At 27.2% G+C, this 18146-nt stretch overlaps 1 protein-coding gene across 1 annotated transcript in view; it reads left to right on the forward strand.

Moving 5' to 3' along the window:
* Positions 1-18146, forward strand: part of LOC126760679 (probable WRKY transcription factor protein 1) — a 132258-nt gene that overhangs the window by 80035 nt on the left and 34077 nt on the right. The window contains exon 4 of the mRNA XM_050476513.1: positions 13814-14182. Coding sequence (XP_050332470.1) covers positions 13814-14182 — 369 coding nt within the window. The remainder of the gene's footprint in view (positions 1-13813; positions 14183-18146) is intronic.

Consider the following 18146-nt stretch of genomic DNA (forward strand, 5'->3'; position numbering starts at 1 on the left):
CATAAACCTTTATATAAGCACCACACATTCTTGCAAGAGAAAGTTGGCTTTTGTCCATTAATTCGGCAAGAAATGGCATATATTTTCTGCTTCCATTGTTTTTCTCTGAGGAAATGTGGGTGGGAGCACAGTTAAATTATGGGAAATTCAGTGGGAACAGCTAAAGGCAAAATGAGTACGAGAAAATGTATGTATGGGAATAACTAACGGCAAGTAAGCCATTTACATGTGTGAAGCTTTCACCAAAGTAACCGCGCAGTAAGGTTAGATTAATTAAAAATTTAGTTCAATTATAAATCAGCATGAATAAAGTGATTTGTGGTAGAAAGATAAATGTATAACATTGTTGTACAACTTAATTTAGTTGGTAAAGTGCTTTCAGTGCTCTTAAATCTATAAAGCTCAGCCTCGAATTGTGTTAGCTTAAATTTTTGCATAACGAAGCTCTCAGAGAAGCTCTTATTAAAAATATTAATATTCTTCAAACTTTTAAATTGCTTTATAATAATTTAAAGTCATTTGAGCTTTCATAGCATACAAAAGCTTTCATGGAACTTAAAAGCTTTCATTTAAAATTTTGTTTAAAAGCAGAAAGTCTTATATAACCTTTCACAATTGGCAAAAAAAGAGTTTTTAATTTTCGGAAACTTTCATTAAATGAAAAGATCTTTCATTAAAAATAATATCGAAATTAAAAATCATAAAATGTGTTTATTTCATGAATATTAAAAATAAAAAAAAATAAAAATCTTTCTTTCGAAGTACAAATACGATCGAGAGCTTTCATAAAATTTAAAAGCTTTCATTTCAGATTTTGTATAAAAGCAGAAAGTCTTATATAAACTTTTACATTTAGCGATAAAATATAGTTTCTTATTTTCTGGAAAATAAATTGACAAAAGATATTGTGCATTTGCAAACGATTGCATAACCTCAGGAAAACAAATAGAATAATAACTTAAAAAGCTTATTGGAGCTACTTACTGCCATAATGAAATTGCATGCAAATTTGCAGCTTGCATATAAATTCCAATGCACACGTGGCTTCATTATGAAAGCCAGTAAGCGGAATAAAAACAAAAAAGGGTGAAATAAAATACAAAAAAAAAGGAAAAATGAGAGAAAATTCTCATTTTGAAATGCACTTGACAATGAGCAGCTACAAAGAGAGTTCAGTGCCCCGCAGTGAAGGCGGGACGTGTTGAGACTGTTTAAACAGTTGCTAATTAGCGAACGATATGCAAAAACAAAAGCAATGCAAATGCTTTAAATATAAATATTAATTTCATAAATGTTTCATCATAAATTCACTGACGCTTGTGGTGATGCAAGTGGTCTTCTGTGCAATCTTTGAACGGACTTTATGAAATATTAAGCGACTCTGGGTTAGCAACTGTAAATATATGCAGATAAGGAGCTTATAGGGAAATGTAACCACGCGGTTGGTGTGAACTTATAATTTTATGAATTTCTTGTGACCGAAAAGCTTAATTAACTTACAAAACCACAAATGATAAATGTTGCTGTGGAGTGGGAAAGATAAAGGAGTGTATTATCGTAATTTTCGTTAACTGGGGTTTTTAAGTGGATATCACGGTGTGGTCAAATTCAGTGTATTTTTGTAATTATATGCAATTGACGTTAATGTGAGGTTATAATTATAATAATAATTTTTTTTCAAATTTTGCTCGAGACTATTTATAAAAAACAAAAAAAAAAAATTTAATAAAAATTATTTTTTTAAAATATAAAAAAATATTTAAAAGAAGTTATAAATAAATAATTATTTTTTAAGATTTTTTTTTCAAAATTTTAGGCATTTTTAAAATAAGAAAAGAAAATTATGAATATAACAATAAATAAATAATTCTTAAAATCAAAAAAAAAAAAACTCAAAAATTTGTACTTCTAACCTTAGAAGGTGTTATACATAAATATTTTTTCAAAAAATTTTGTAGTTGAAATTAATATGAAAACTGAAAAGAGGCAATATCTACAACATAAAAGTAGTAAACAATATTTTTTTTTTTGCATACAAAAAAGTATACAGTCTTCAACATATTTTGTTTTAGAATTTTTTTTAATTTTTTAAATTTTTTTTTCAATTCCAACATACAATACTATGCCTAGAATTTCATATATGTAGTATGTATATTTACATATATACACACATATGTTTATAGCACATACTACATACATATATGCCTAAAGCTGTGTATATCTATATGTACTTTTACCACTCAACTCATTTTGTACAAATTACCCAAATCACTTTTCATTTCTGTCGACAGCCTATACCTAGCCCCAAACTATAAACACACAAAAAATGTACAAACAAGCATTGTTGTTTTTTTCACTATATACAACATATAATCACACTAGGAGAATATACATACATATGTAGCACTATACGCTTGATTAGTTTTGACATTTGGCATAAATTTCGTCAAATTTACGAGATGAGCAGACAGAAAAAAATAAAAAAAAGTTATGAAAAAATAATATAATTAGGCAGCAATAAAATATATATAAAAATAAATATGAAAAAAATATACTATATACATACATATATATAAAAATACTAAAAAAACAATATAAAAAATATTAATACAAAAAATTAAAAAAAACTATAAGCAAAGTGATTATCAAATAAAAGCAAAATAATATTAATAAAATAAAGAAATTATAACAAAAAATAAAAAAAATAATTATAATAAAAATTAACTAAAAGATAAATATGAAAAAAATAATAAAAGAAAATTATAAAATAAAAAACAAAAACAAAAAAATAATATCAAAAAAAATAAAATAATAATAACAACAAAGAAAATATCTTAATAATAAAAATTCACTAAAAAATAAAAATATTTCACAAAAACACTCACTCACTCACCCCTGCAAACACATCCAAATAGAAACAAAAAATATAAAAAAAAAATTATTAATAAAAAATAAAATAGTATTAATAAGAAATATTTAATAAAAATAAAAAAAAAATTATAATAATAAAAAATAAAAATATTTAAGCAAAAATTGCACTCACCTCTTCAAACACATCACCGCATCTGTATCACCTGCTGCACTTGCTATTATGTTACTCATACGCCGTGTGCGCCGAAAATGCAGCCAAGCAACTGTGACACTGCCGCCGCTGTTGATGCTAATAGCTTCATTAATAATGACAGCTAGCTCATAGCGCACATTTCACAAATCACTGCACAACTGTATTTATATCTGAATCTATATACCGCACACACACACACACACAGAAACACTTTGCTTGTATTACAGCATTTTTTCGCCTTTTTTATGTAAACGCATACATTGCTGCTTCCTTGCCGTTCTGCTTGAATGCCACTTTTATTTTGCATTCTATTTGCTGTTATAATTATATGCTGCTTTTCTTTTGGCTATTTAGTTGTTGTTGTTGTAGCCTTTGCATAGCTTGTTTTGTTGACGTTGATGTTTCGCTTTGAAATTGAAACTGAAAATGGAAAGTGAAAAGCGAAATGTGTTGAAACATAGCTAACTCAAAAGTGGGTTATTTTATAAATATTTCATTGTGTTTATTTATGCTACGTGTTTGTTGTTTGACTAAAAAGACATATATTCAAGTATACTATAAGCATATGCGTTTGCCCCCTTTTTCAGTTTCGTAAGTCATATATCATTACTATTTGTTTGCACCAGCACCTTAAGCATAATCTTCTTTTTAGTTTATGTGAGGAAAAATATTTTCAAAAAGACGAAAAGGTATATTTGGCAAACCTCGTGTGAGCAATTGCGTGAGTGGCGAGCGGAAGGCATCACGTGCACGTCATTTGCGTATATTTAGTAAACAATTAGTGGGGATTTAAAAATATGCATAAATAAATAGCCGAAGTGTGACGATGTTTTGAAAATATGAAACCTATTTGGACGCAAAAATATGTTTTTGAGTATATTTTTGTGAAAGAAAACTAAAAATAGCATAAAATATATGTAAACAAGTAGTAAAGGTTGTGTTGCCTACATGCCGGCTGAACTTAGTAAAGTCGCACACCTGCATAAATAAGCTTTTGAGCTGCGTTTCCAAGTGTTGTGATTAGCAGCGTCTTCAACTTTTAACTAAGCATTTAGTAAACGTTGAGATCAACTGAGTTTTTTATATAAAAAAAAGAAGAAAATCAAATAAATATCCAACATGGCCTACATTTAGGCTATTTTAAGCGATGTCACGCACCTAAAAGTGCAAAATAAAGTATTCAAAACTTTTTTTAGTGAAAAAATTATACTTTCCAAAATTTTGTGTGCTATAGTGTTGCATACTTTCAGATTGGACTTAGCAAAGTCTCAAACCTATATAAATATGGCCTACATTTAGGCTATTTTAAGCGATGTCACATAACTAAAAGTGCAAAATAAAGTAATTTATGCTTTTTTAGCGAAAGATATGCAAAAATTAAACTGTCGGTAAAATACATGGCTTTTTCTAGCAAAATTTTGTAAATATTCTTAAGAAACATTGCTTCTCGAAGTATAATTTTCAAACGTTGTACACAACACCTTTAGCTTTTCTATTTATATTATATTTTTTTCTTCTATTTCAAAAACTATATCTTGATTTGAAAACTTCTCAGCCTACTATACATAATTTTTTGGCACTTTTGAGCGACCTTGTCCTCAAATGAGTGACATATTTTGATGAGTAGAAGAAAGCAAAAAATATATGCCATCTATTTTTGTTTTAGTTTGGCATTTTCATCAACAAAGCAGACATTCCAATGTTTCTATTGCAAGCGAATACGACACAATATTTTACATGGTAGCATTTAATTTATGCGCCCTATTACTTTGTTGCTTACATTTCTTTACAAAAACCGTACGTTGATTTATGGGCAAATTAGCAAATAGCCTGGGATTTCAGTAAGAGAAATGCAACGCTATGAAATACTAAAAGCCTCCAGCCCAGCATCCGGCTGCCATAAATCAAGTCAGCTTTTGCATAAGCGGCATATGTGTGGATAAAATACGATCGCATATTGTTTGCACACATTTCTAATTTCGAAAAGCGTACGAGAGTTAATAGAAAATTTCCAATGCAAATAATTTCGCCGAGTCCATATGAAGAGTTTTTAATTGCAAATAAATGTCGAGATTTGCATAAACAAGCTCGCTTCTGGCGTGGTTTTAATGAATATTTATTACGACGGACTGTATATGCTTACTACAGCGCCACTGTCAGTGTGGGAATTTGTAAACTGTGAGCATATTGTGAGCGTTTTAATGATTACTGCAATGAAAATAGTGTGTGTAAGTTCATTAATTAAAACATTTCAATATCCTCGTTGGTGATTGGGTTATTACCCGGGAAAATTATATAGCTTATGAAAAGAGAACGCTCTTCATAAAAAGTCATAGTGGGATTACCACAGCTTTCCATACAAATTTTATATTACGGGAAAATGTAGGAGGTACATATGTACACTGAAATAACTATATTGTATAAATATATCTATGCTGGGAATTAACAAATGTTTGCTCATTCTTGAACTTGAAAGTAGATAACATTTTTAATTGGAAGCTAATATTTCTACAAAATATATACCAACTTATTTCCACTTATTTTTGCTAAACTTAGGGCATGTATGTATATTTTAAATGTATACGTCATTTTTAATTACAACAAATGAAACCCTTTCAGGCAGTTACCAGGAAATAAGCGGTGCAGAGCGCTCATTACTTTTTTATATGAAACAAATACTTTGTTGTTATCTTGAGTGTTCTAGTTTCGTTGTAAAATTATACTGAAATCCTTTCAGCTTCAGCTGGGAAACTTTTGTTTACATAACGGCAAGCCGCCTGAAGTATAAAAATGTAAAAAGTAAGTTTTGCTTAAAAAATTCGGAAAAAAAATTTGAAAATATATAAAATAAAATAAAAATAATTTTGAAAAAAAAATTATTTCTGAAAATATATGAAATTGAAAAAAAAATTAGAAAAAAAATTATAAAATATATAAAATTAAAAATAACAACTTTTTGGATGGTATTTCATATTTCGTTTGTGTTTGTGAAAAATTTGAAAATATATAAAATAAAATAAAAAAAATAAAAAAATATTTCTGAAAATATATGAAATTGAAAAAAATTAGAAAAAAAATTATAAACTATATAAAATTAAAAATAACAACTTTTTGGATGGTATTGTATTATATTTTGTTTGTGTTTGTGAAAAAATTCGGAAAAAAAATTTTAAATACTTAAAAAAAAATTTAGAAAGAAATTTATTTCTGAAAATATATGAAATTAAAAAAAAATAAGATTAAAATTAATTTAATAAAATATATAAAACTAAAAAAAAAAATGAACTTTAGATATATTAAATGTGCCCTTTTAAGCTGACTTAATACATTTTTATTTAAATATTTCATCTTAACCTCAAAAACGTATTTTGATGATTTAAAAAAAAAAAATAACGTATTTTGAAGATTTAAAAAAGAATTAAAAATATTTTTTCGCTTATTTTACTAATCCCCTTTCATCCTTTAATTCCCTTTAAACATCGAAAAATATCTGCTTTCAATATTAATGCTCGAAAAGGGTTCAACAGCTTTTATCTGCACATCCGCGAGTTGCGCACATATTGATAACAGTATTACAGACCAATGTAGCACAATGTCGACCGACTGACTCACTGCATGCTTGATAACCATTTCATTAAACGCAAGTGTTTTTAATTATTTTCCTTTTTATAGCGATTTGTCATTTTGTAGGCGTGTATCGACTTTTATTTCCTCTCCCGCGCACTGTGAACCGCCGCTAACCAGTTTGACCAATGCAAGCCTATTTATATTTTAATTGCAGCAAGGCAGACGTACATTTCTGTACGACTATGTGTACGTGTGCGTGTGTTTGTGCGCTTGCAATTTAATCAGCAAAATTTCATGCACTGCGTAATCAATACTCACTCGCCTTATTGGAACTTATTGGAAGCGTCGTTATCACTGGCGCATACCAAATTGCGAATATCAGCGCATTGATTGTTTTTGCATGCAGATTGCGGCCAATGTACCGATTTCAATACGAAATATTATTAAATTGAAACAAATAATAAATAGGCGCGCGTAGGCACATGCGTCATCGTGTTCTGGTAGACGCTGCTGGTGCGGTGGACGCCGCAAAACGATGACATTCACATCATTTTAATGAATTTGCCTTTTACAATTTTATTTAGCTGCCTATGCGACTATATATGTATATGTGTGTGTGTGTATATGATATGACTACTACACTCATATATAGCTGTATATGCATATATGTGTCGATATGTATTTGTAACTATGGAAATGTCTGTATGTGATATGAAAAATATATCAAAAAGTAGGAAGTGCTTGCACGCTAGGCGGAAAAATAGCGCCGCGCACACGCACCTAATTACGAAGGCGCCGCCTATTTAAGGTTGTGTGTATGGGTGTGTGTGTCTGTCAATTGCCGCACATAAATTAATTGAGTGGAAAAATAATTGAAACGCACAACAATAAACTGTTTAAAATGTTTATTAGTCTGGTATTGTAAATAGTTCAATTATGCGCGCTTGCTTTCGTTGTGAATTGTAAGTGATCAATTATTTTTATTACTTTTTTTTTATAATTTACGTAGTTTACATATAATGCTTGAAATGTAGACATTAAGATAATTAAGGAAATGCGTTTTATTTCATTGTCTTTGGATATTGTACTCTGTTTTCTTGTTTTTATTTGTATTATTTTAGTTTCATTAATTTTTTATTAATATTTTTTTAATAAATATGTATAGACTTTTTAAAATTTATAAAAACATTTTTTTTATAAAAAATTTATTATACAACTTTTTTATGAAAAATTTTTTTTTTGTGAAAATAATTATAAAAAAATGTTCTTATGAAGAAAATTATAAAAACTTGTCATGAATAAATATTTTACAAAAATTATACCATTATTTTATAAAAATTATAAAAAATAATTCAACGAACTTTTTTGGTTTCGGTCGACCTGCAATTAATTTTTTTTTGGTAATGTGCAAATAAAATTTTCTAAAAAACACTTTTTTGTTAAAAAAAAGTTTAAGAAAAGTTTTAAAAATTTTTTTTTTATTAAAAAAAGTCTTAAAAAATTTTTTATTTGTTAAATTTTTTGGTTTGTTAAAAAAAAGTTTAACATTTTTTTTTTGGTAAAAAGAAGTTTTAAAATTTTTTTTATCAGAACAATTAAATCTTTTTTTAACAAAAAAAAAATTTAAAAAAAAATGGTGCGTATTTAATTATTTTAGATATTTTTTGTGAATTTATTTATTTAGTTTTTTTTAACAAAAAAATTTATTATTTTTATAATTATTTTTACCAAAAAAAGGGTTTTATTATTTTAAATATTTTTTTTTTTAATTATAAACAATTTACTATTCAAATAAATATAATTGCTTGGCAATATTGTCTTTTAAGAATATATTTCGCGTGTTTGAAAACTTACTTATACTACATACTATATTACTATAACTTTGTGTAAATAGTGCAACAAATTGAAGACGAATAAATTGACAGCACTTACGCAGAAGAAAACAAAGCCAAAATTAATAAAAAAAAGTTTTTCAAATTTTCGCAACACAAAGCCAAAAATTAGTGTAGAAAAATGTTTAAAAATTTTCATAAGTTTTTTTACAAATAGCTTTTACTAAACTAAGCAACCATAAGCATTAATCACTTAAAAAAAATTCAAAATTTAACACAATTTTTTATTTTTTTCTAAAATGAATCATTAGGCTTGATAATTTAATTTTATTTAATAATAATATAAATTGATAAAAAAATTTAATTTAATAATAAAAATCAAATTTATTAAATTTTAAAGTTAAAAATTAATAAATACCACTTATTTATAATTTTTTTTTCTAATTTTTGTTTTTCTGTTTTAGCACTAGTTACAAAAAAAATATCTTTAAAAAATTAGCAAACACAGTTCTTATAATTATAATAAAAATAATATTAAATATAAAAAACAGTTTTATATTTTCTACTTTTGTATTTATTTTAAAATATTATTTTTTCATTTTACATAATTTTTCTCAAAAAATGTTTACTTGGTTAACAAAATTGCACTGTTTCGTAAGCATCATTTACGTGAGCACTTCATTTGTGGTAATCATAATATCAATACAAATATGAAGGCGTGCTTAGTATGCTAATGTCGACAGTAAACAAGGAAATGATATACGAAAATCATATCACACACAAAGCATACGTCAGCATATGCTAAGAACATACGTACATATTTGTATGTTTTGTAACTTGTGTCATAATCTATGCTCCTGACGTCAAAAAAGTTGGCTGTTGCTGTTTTCATAATTTTTTATTTATTTATTTTTTAATATTTCTTTTTATTTAAATTTTTTTTTATTTTTTTTTATTTATGTACATATTTAATTTTTTATTTATTAAATTTTCTTTTTTATTTTTTATTTATTTAATTTTTTTTCTTTTTTTCCAAAATATTTTACGCCCTTAAGTTAACAAGCATAACTATGAGCAGTGGCATTAGCGTTGGCAAATAATTTTCGGGTTATTTTACAATTACAGCTCGTATTTTTCTACGACGCAATAACTCACTAATTTATTTTGGGAACTTCGAAAAGTAAGCGCTATCACTAAATAAGAACGCAGAAGCTTACACATACTTGTAATCGCATGCAAATAATATACACACATATGCATACCACTACACACATACACAGCTGTATGTATGCGTGCAAGCCACCACGAGCAGCTGATATGACAGGACGTTAATGCTGACTTATGGTCTGTAGAGCTTCCTGCAAATGTTGCTGGCATACATAACAGCAAACGGCGGTCATAAATTCATAAAAATCATATTATTGTTCCCAACCGCCTTTGGTTATTGTGGCAGATTATAATAACAAAAGCAACAAATAAATGCAAAAACAACATTTGTTGAATAATAAAAGCGCCAAGCATAGTCTCTTACTCTACTACGAGTTTATCTTATCGTGGCAGTTGATAAGAGGGTAGCATAAAATGCGCACTGTATGGGTGTTGGGTGTGTAAGTGTGAGTGTCATTGTTTTCCATGCTTATATTTGCGCACATTTTAGTTTGTTATCGAGCGATAATAGTCACCTGCTAACTGCTGACTGCTGCGCGCCTGTTACACACACTGAAAAACTTATCGACTAAAGTTCGACCATAAACTTAACTTGGCACTTAGTACCTGGAAACGTAAAGAGATTAGAAGTATTTAGGTTTTCAGGCAGTAACTTGTGATGGGAGATAAACCAAAAAGCAGCTGATATTATTTTCTATTTTTGGCATAGGAAGTGTATAGTTTGAAGATATAAAGGGTGCCTTTTGAGCATGACTAAAAATGCATAAAAATGTTTCATAATTTTTGAATAAAAAATATTAATTTTAAAAATATATTGTCTACTTTTTCGTAACTAAACAATTTACACAATAAAAAAATATAAATTGGCGCATAAAATTTACTTAAATCGAAGAGGAAAACTAAAAAAAAAATAAAAAATATGAAAAAAAAAAAAAAAAAAAAAACCTTTTAAAAAAAAATATAAAAAAATGCAGACAAAAATTTTGGCACAAAAACGATTTATTCACTAAAAACATATAATTGTATAACAAAAATCCACCTCACTTGAATGTATAAAAATCGAAGATCGATTGTGCGAGTCGAAAAACTCAACAAAAGAAAAACATTATAAAAAATAAAAAAAAGAAAAATTTAAAAAAATATTTGCATACATTTCGGAAAACAACCCCGCCTGAAAAAAAAATGTTTTTAATGTTTGCAGAAAAATACTATATATATGTATGTATATATATATTTTTTTATTTTTTTTCTAGTTTTACTTCCCCCAAAACATTTTTTTCAATAACATTTTAAATGATTATTAGCTCAAAAATTCTGGTTCAATATAAAAAAAATTCTGATTAATTTTTTCTGACAAAAACTATAATGCAAATATCGATATTTTACTTTGCAGTAGTTTACAAAGAAAATTGTTTAGTTTTTATTAATAACTAAGAGCAGCGAAATGCTTTTAAAAAATTATTGGAGCTTAAATTAATTAAATATAATTTTTATTATATTTTAAATATAGTTTTATTTTTAATTGAAAATAATTTTTGAAAAATTTTCGATTATTTTTTTTTATAAAAAAAAAAAAAATATTGCGATTAATAAAGATTTAAGTAATTTCATTCCAAAATAAAATACATTTTTTTTTAAAAAATTTTGAAGTTTTTTTTTTTCGCTTAAAAAAAAATTATTATATATGGATTTATTATTTACTATAGATTTAAATAATTTCATTGAATTTCATATAAATACATATGCATATTCAGCATGTGAGGAAAAAAATAAAAAGGTGTTGCCTACATGTTGGCGCATGCCATATGAAACAAACAAAGCAGCATGCATACTATTTAAAGGGAATTTTTATAAATTTACTTTTTGAAAAATATATGTATTGTTTTTTGTGACAAATACAATTTTTAGAGCAACCTAATCAGTTGTATAGCATTCAATTCAATATATAAAGTATAATCAAACAATTCGTTGCCTACATTTTGGCGCATTGCCAAAATCTGCACAATATGGTTGCCTAATAATGAAAACTTCCAAAATCTGCGAAAATCAATTTTGTTTCTTAAAGTAAAACATTCCTAAACTGCACCCTGTATGACATCCTTTACTCTTTAAAATGATTTAAGTAGCGCAAAAACGTGTTGTTTGTCCGAAGCGCGTGAGAAATTTATAAAAATTCAATTGGCAACAAGAAAGTTATTGCGAAATTCGGTATTGATAAGAACTTGAGGTTCAATTTCCGCCCCAGGCCACAAAAAGAGGTGGACTTCACACTTTAGACAAAAAATTAGCATTGAGAAAATAAAATAGCTACTTATTTGAAATGACATTACTGACCTAGAGACTTGAGCTAGAAAATTGTAATAAAACTTTATTAACCTAGAGATCTAGCTAGAGTATTATAGAAGATCTTGAAAAGCAGCTGTTGAGTTTTTGGCGAGAAATTGTGAGTGTTTGAGCTTAGAGTGGTAAAATATTTTGTATACAAAAAATTTCATTAACAACAAAATTTAGCCTAAACATTTTTTATTTCGAAAATACACAGTGTTCAACCTAGTATAGAAACTTATGCTCACATTTAAGTAAAATAAACAAATAAAGCACAAATTTCTCAGAAGTTTAGACACACACAGAAGTAACAAGTAGCCAAACAAATTTATGCAAAATACTTAGAATCTTTATCAGAAACATTTTTCTTAGAAGATATAAAGAAGTTAAGAAGTCTTGTTTATCGAAGTAAAAATTATGCAGAATAAATTAATATTAAGTAGGCAATAAATTAGGAGCTTCAATACAGCAGCGTCACAAATTTAACTAGATAAAAAAAATAAATTAATTTAGCTGTAGTGTGTATGACTGAGACATATTGCGCTAATTTCAATGTGGCGAGGAGAAAAAACTTAAAGCGCCGGCGCTTATGACTAGACAAATAATATATAATTGTCAACACATTTGGTAAATTAATGGGTAATAAAATAATAAATATTAGCAATAAAGCTTAAGTTGCTTTTTAGAGAAGGTGTTAAAAGATTATAGAGAAGGCGTTACAAGTTCAATTTGTTTTAAAATTATTTGGGTTGAACTGAGTCAAATATATTGGCGGAAAATAAGCTGATGAACATTTTCGAAATATTATTAATAATATTTCATTTTAATTAATAAAAAAAATTTTTTTAATGTTGTTAATTATTTGCTGTGTACTTTCGACTTTGAACTTGTGGAACACAAATCAAGTCATTATGATAAATTATAAACAGGAGCAGAATTATAGACGAATGATATTTATGAACGAACTAGGAGTATGTTTCTTTTTAATTACTTTCAATTCGAAGTTTTAGTATATAATAATGAAAAATCTGCAGTATTGATATAAAATATTGCAAAAACGCAAACAACATAATCTTTGTAGCCTAAAACTGTTGAAGTATCAATCAAAAAAAAGTTAGAAGGTGCACCAGCAGGTCATTGCACTCCGTTAATTGCCTAATAAATGATTTTTATCGGAACGTAATTCCATTGCATTTGTAAGCCTTTCAATGAAGTGGTAAAATATTGTCGATAAAACTTGCTAAATTAGGCTAGACGAGAGAAAAAATGCTCACTCATTTGGATAATAAAAATATTTCAAATTAATAAAAGCGCAGCAATACAGTTATAGGTAAACAAATTTCATAAAAAAAATTATTTATAACACAAATTGCATATATGCCTTAATAAAAAAAATATATAAATAAATACCTTCTCATAAAAAATGCTCAAAAAATTTCTCGTTATAAACTTGATTCAGTACAATGCAGCAAACTTGTTATGCTACCGGCTATAAGCAACCTTAGCGCTAACCGTTAGCTATGCAGCATTAGCATTCTTTGTCAGCAACAACAATAATTTTCATTATTTCGAATTTCAAATATTTTTTCCATTTGCCCATTTTTGCATTTGTACCGGTCCCCTTTTATTTTTTCTTTATTTGTTATGCTACTTTGCATTTTGCTATTCTAAATATCACCGTTAGAATTAGCAAACAATGCCGCAATAAAGCATAATGCGCGCAGCAAAAACAAAAGCAAAACAATTTTTTAATTTCGTATTATTTTAGTAGTAGTTGTTGTTTCTATGTTTCTATTCATAGTTTCATTTACCACAAAATGCTAATTGGAATTCTCTCCTTTGGCTTCGCTCTTTGCAGATGACACTGTGCAACGTAATGGTAGCAGAGTTGGTCAACAAATACGTAACCCTAGATATTATCAGCAACAACAACAGCAACAGAATAGTAGCAATACACAATTAAATGCGAAAACTGATTCATCCGATTCGGGTATTTCTACAAATGGACGTCATCAGCAACATCATCATCATCATGCGCATCGGCAACAGCCACAGCAACATAATCAGAAACAGCGTAAAACGCGTTTGAACAGTAAACGACAAGATAATAATACAACAACAATGACAACAACACCGAAGCGTACAACCGAATATACGGTTGATGATTGGTTGGGTCGTGAAATGGTTTACTGTTACGGTCATCGGTATATATCTTCATGCGCCGAAGGTGAGTCCCATAAACTTAAAAATAGTTTTCATAGAGGATATTATTATATTTAGAATAGTGCTGACGTATGAAGAATAGCACTCAAGTAAACTCAATTGCTTCAACAGCGTAGAGTTTGAGAACTCTTTAATGTGTAAGATGAGTAGGTTTGATGAAGCAATTAGTGTAAACTATGTTGGTGCTGCGTCTTCACAATAACTATATTTAGTATTTATACAAATTAATTGCTCAAATTTCAAAATCTGTTAAAAGCATGGACAAAAAATTTAACACTCAAATTTTCCAGTCGAATATCTTCCACTCAAAAAATGTTCACCAAATTTTTTGCCCTTAAGTTATTTTGTAATTTTTAAAATGTGTTATAAAAAGCATGCACAAAAAATTTAACACTCAAATTTTCCACTCGAAAATTTCCACTCAAAAAATGTTAACTAAATTTTTTTCAGTGAAGTTATTTTGTAATTTTCAAAATGTCTTAAAAAGCATGCACAAAAAAATTATCACTCAAATTTTCCACTCGAAAATTTTTTGCTTAAAAAGCTTTAACTCAATTTTTTTTTCACTGACGTTATTTTGTAATTTTAAAAATGTGTTAAAAAAACATGCCCAAAAATTTTTTTCACTCGAAAATTTTCACTCGAAATCTTTTACTCAACTTTTTTTCCCTGAAGTAATTATGTAATTTTTAAAATGTGCTATAAAAAGCATGCACAAAAAATTTAACACTCAAATTTTCCACTCGAAATTTTTTTGCTCAAAATATTTTAACTAAATTTTTTCTTGCTCAAGTTATTTCCACATGTTTCTTCAATTGTTAGAAACTAAATATTATAAATATTAATACAGAAAGTATGGTTCTTTCAACTGATACAGCAGTTGAGTATAACTTAAAATAATTTTGTTACTGAGATTGCGTGGGATGGGAATGTATGCTAAATTTATAGCAAAAGTTACTAGCAAATCACGTAGGAGCAGTTGTTTTCAAATATAAATGCAATTACAAAATAATTTTTCAAATTTTCACTCAAATTTCACTCATTTTTTCACTCAAATTTTTTTACACTCAAAATTTTTACCCGATTTTTTTTACTTGGGTTTTTAACCCACTTTTCGGCTCAGCCAGAAAAAATATTCATAAAGAACTACAATGTACCGTATTTTTATATATCTCATAAAATCTCTCATATCACAAAAAACAATTATTCTAAACTTCTTACCGTAAAATAAAATTAATAATATCTATATGTCAATAAATTCATATGAAAATATGCATACTCAAGTTTCAACGTTTGAAATTTTGAACTGTAAATTGTTTGTTGCAATAAACATCAAGTGTGATGAGAAAAGCAGCATTCCAGTGAGTTTATATTTAGAAAAAGTCTCATAGCGTCATGTGTGTGAAGAAAAGTGATTTTGTTAATGTAGCATTAAATATCGATATGATGACTCACATAAAAATGTAAAAATAGTAAACAAATAAATTCCACAGCAACAAAATTACCGCTATAATTTCATCTAAGGCAAGATTTGGCTGCAGCTGCAGTCGTTTTACACAGCAACAACATTTTATTGCTCCAAATTTTCTTTCAAAACTACTTATTTACAAAGCTTATAGTCTGTTGTAAAATAGATATGTTTATCTGTGTACTTTGCTTATTTCGTTTATGACGTGCCAAGGCAATAAAACATGCCTGGAATGGAAATGGCATAGCTTTCAACGGTAGTGCCATTAAGGGCGTACAAAGAAAGATTTTTTTCCAAAACTCAAAAGAATCTGCAGATCATAAGCGTTGCGGAAATAAGTGTGAAATATTGCTCAAATATTTGAAAATCGCTCTGGCAGGCAATTAAGTGCGCATATTTGTATAAAAGCAAAATATTTTTAATTTCGAAATTTTATGAAATTATTAGAAATAAGCGAAAATGTGCGAAAAACATTAAACGTTGAAAGGAAAATGCTTATAGGCAGTTAAAAGCATTTGCATACTCTTTGAAACACATTGAAGCGAAATGTTCCACATACGCCATGACACACACTTCGCCTCACGCCAAGGCGAGACGCACTCATAGTTTCAAATAAAAAAAGAAAAAAGAAAACTGACTGACTCAATAATGGCTAACACTTGTTTTTTATCTATTGTTGTCGCAACAGTCTGCAATAAGTATACAATTATTTTTTTAATTGACTTTAAAGGCTTGGCCTGTGAGTGTTCACACTTAAGTATGATAGAAATCTACATACAATCACATCTCCGCCCAGCCTTTAGGTGCACATGTCCTAAACACGCAACACAACCCGCCAGATTAGCTATAATTTTATTGCTCAATTATGTTAATGCCGCGTATGCGTCTAGCCATGGCCAAAACAAGGAAGTGTTAGCTTCACACTTCATTTTTCGTGCAAATGCTTGTTTCCAGTTTTTTCATCTTCACAACTGGCTGCCAGTTTTCACTCCCATCAGCTATTTTTTTCCTCTTTTCATATTATTTTAGTTGAATTATAGTTTTTATTTTCAAGTATGTAGTTTTATGGGAGGAGCACGGCTGTCTGGCAGCAGTCTTTCACCATTTATTTGGCATTATAATTTTTTTGTTAATTCTTTTTAGTAATTTCAAAAGTTTCGCTGGCAATTTCAACTTTTTTCCTTCACTGAAACTTATTGCCTGCGCATAAGCCATGAGTTCAGCGTACTTGTGCACATGGGAAACTCGTTTGGCTGCTCACACGCATGTGTTGAAGCAGTTAGCAAACTCGAGTAGCTAGTTTGAAGTGGCTTTAATTGATATCAAATTGAGTTATAATTAATTCAAAATTCGTGCCAAAACATTAAGATGATAAAAATGCTAATAAGGAAGCTGGAATTCATTATAGTTTTTTTTGGTTAATTTTTTGTTTAAGTTTTACGTGATTAATTTAATTGTATTTATTTAAAGTTGTGTATTTGTGAAGCTGACATTATAATTTTTATTTGTCTTCTGATGAGTTAATAATATATTGTGTTGGAGCAGTTTTTTCGAGTCTGTGTGTTTGAAGAATGAAGTATAAACTTCGTTTGGTTACAAAACAGCTAAAAATTACTTAAATAATAAAAAAATACTTTTAAAAATTTTATATAATTTTATGGTTAATAAAGGTTTCTCATATATTTAACAAAACCATTTGATTAAAAAATTATAATTTTTAAATATTAATAATTTATAATTTTTTTTAATTAAATTTTTTATTTTTTCATATTGCTTATATTCAAATATAATGCAAATAATTTTAAAAATAAAATATTTTTTTAAATTAATTTAAAGAAGAAAACAAAAAAAATTAAACAAGTTTTTAATTAATATAAAAAGAAAAAATATCAATTAATTTTTTTGTCAAAAAGAAACATCAAAAATATTATTTTATAAATTTTGCATAATATAAGGTGAATAATTTCCGATACTTCACAAAAAATTTAAAAAAAATTAAAATTTTACATAATAAAATACAATTTTTAATTTAATTTAATTTTATTTTTATTCAATTATCTCAAAAAAAAATTATTATTTAAATTTTATTTTTTTTTTGTTTTTTTTAATTTTTTTTTTCATTTTTTTTATTTAGTTTAAATTTTTAATTTAATGAAAATAATTTCGAGCCGAATTTTTGCCAAAAAAAATCATAAGTAAATTTGAAATATTAAAAAAGTATTATTTTATATTAGCAAAAAAAAACAAATAATAACAAAAATCAGATAATAAATCAGAAAAATACTTATAAGCCCCAAAAACAACAAAAACGTTTGGTAAAAAATGTTAAGTAAATTCCAAGGAATTAAAAATATTTATCCGCAGCTGACGATAGAAAAACTAGTGGAATGTTTAAATAAAATAAAATTATTTTAAAAAAAACAAAAAAAACGTTAACTTCTTTCATTTATTTCGAATAATTAATAATTAATTTTTTTTTCAATAAAAATAGTTTTAGTCG

Source organism: Bactrocera neohumeralis, chromosome 5, assembly GCF_024586455.1.
Source record: "Bactrocera neohumeralis isolate Rockhampton chromosome 5, APGP_CSIRO_Bneo_wtdbg2-racon-allhic-juicebox.fasta_v2, whole genome shotgun sequence".
In the NCBI taxonomy this organism is placed as follows: domain Eukaryota; kingdom Metazoa; phylum Arthropoda; class Insecta; order Diptera; family Tephritidae; genus Bactrocera; species Bactrocera neohumeralis.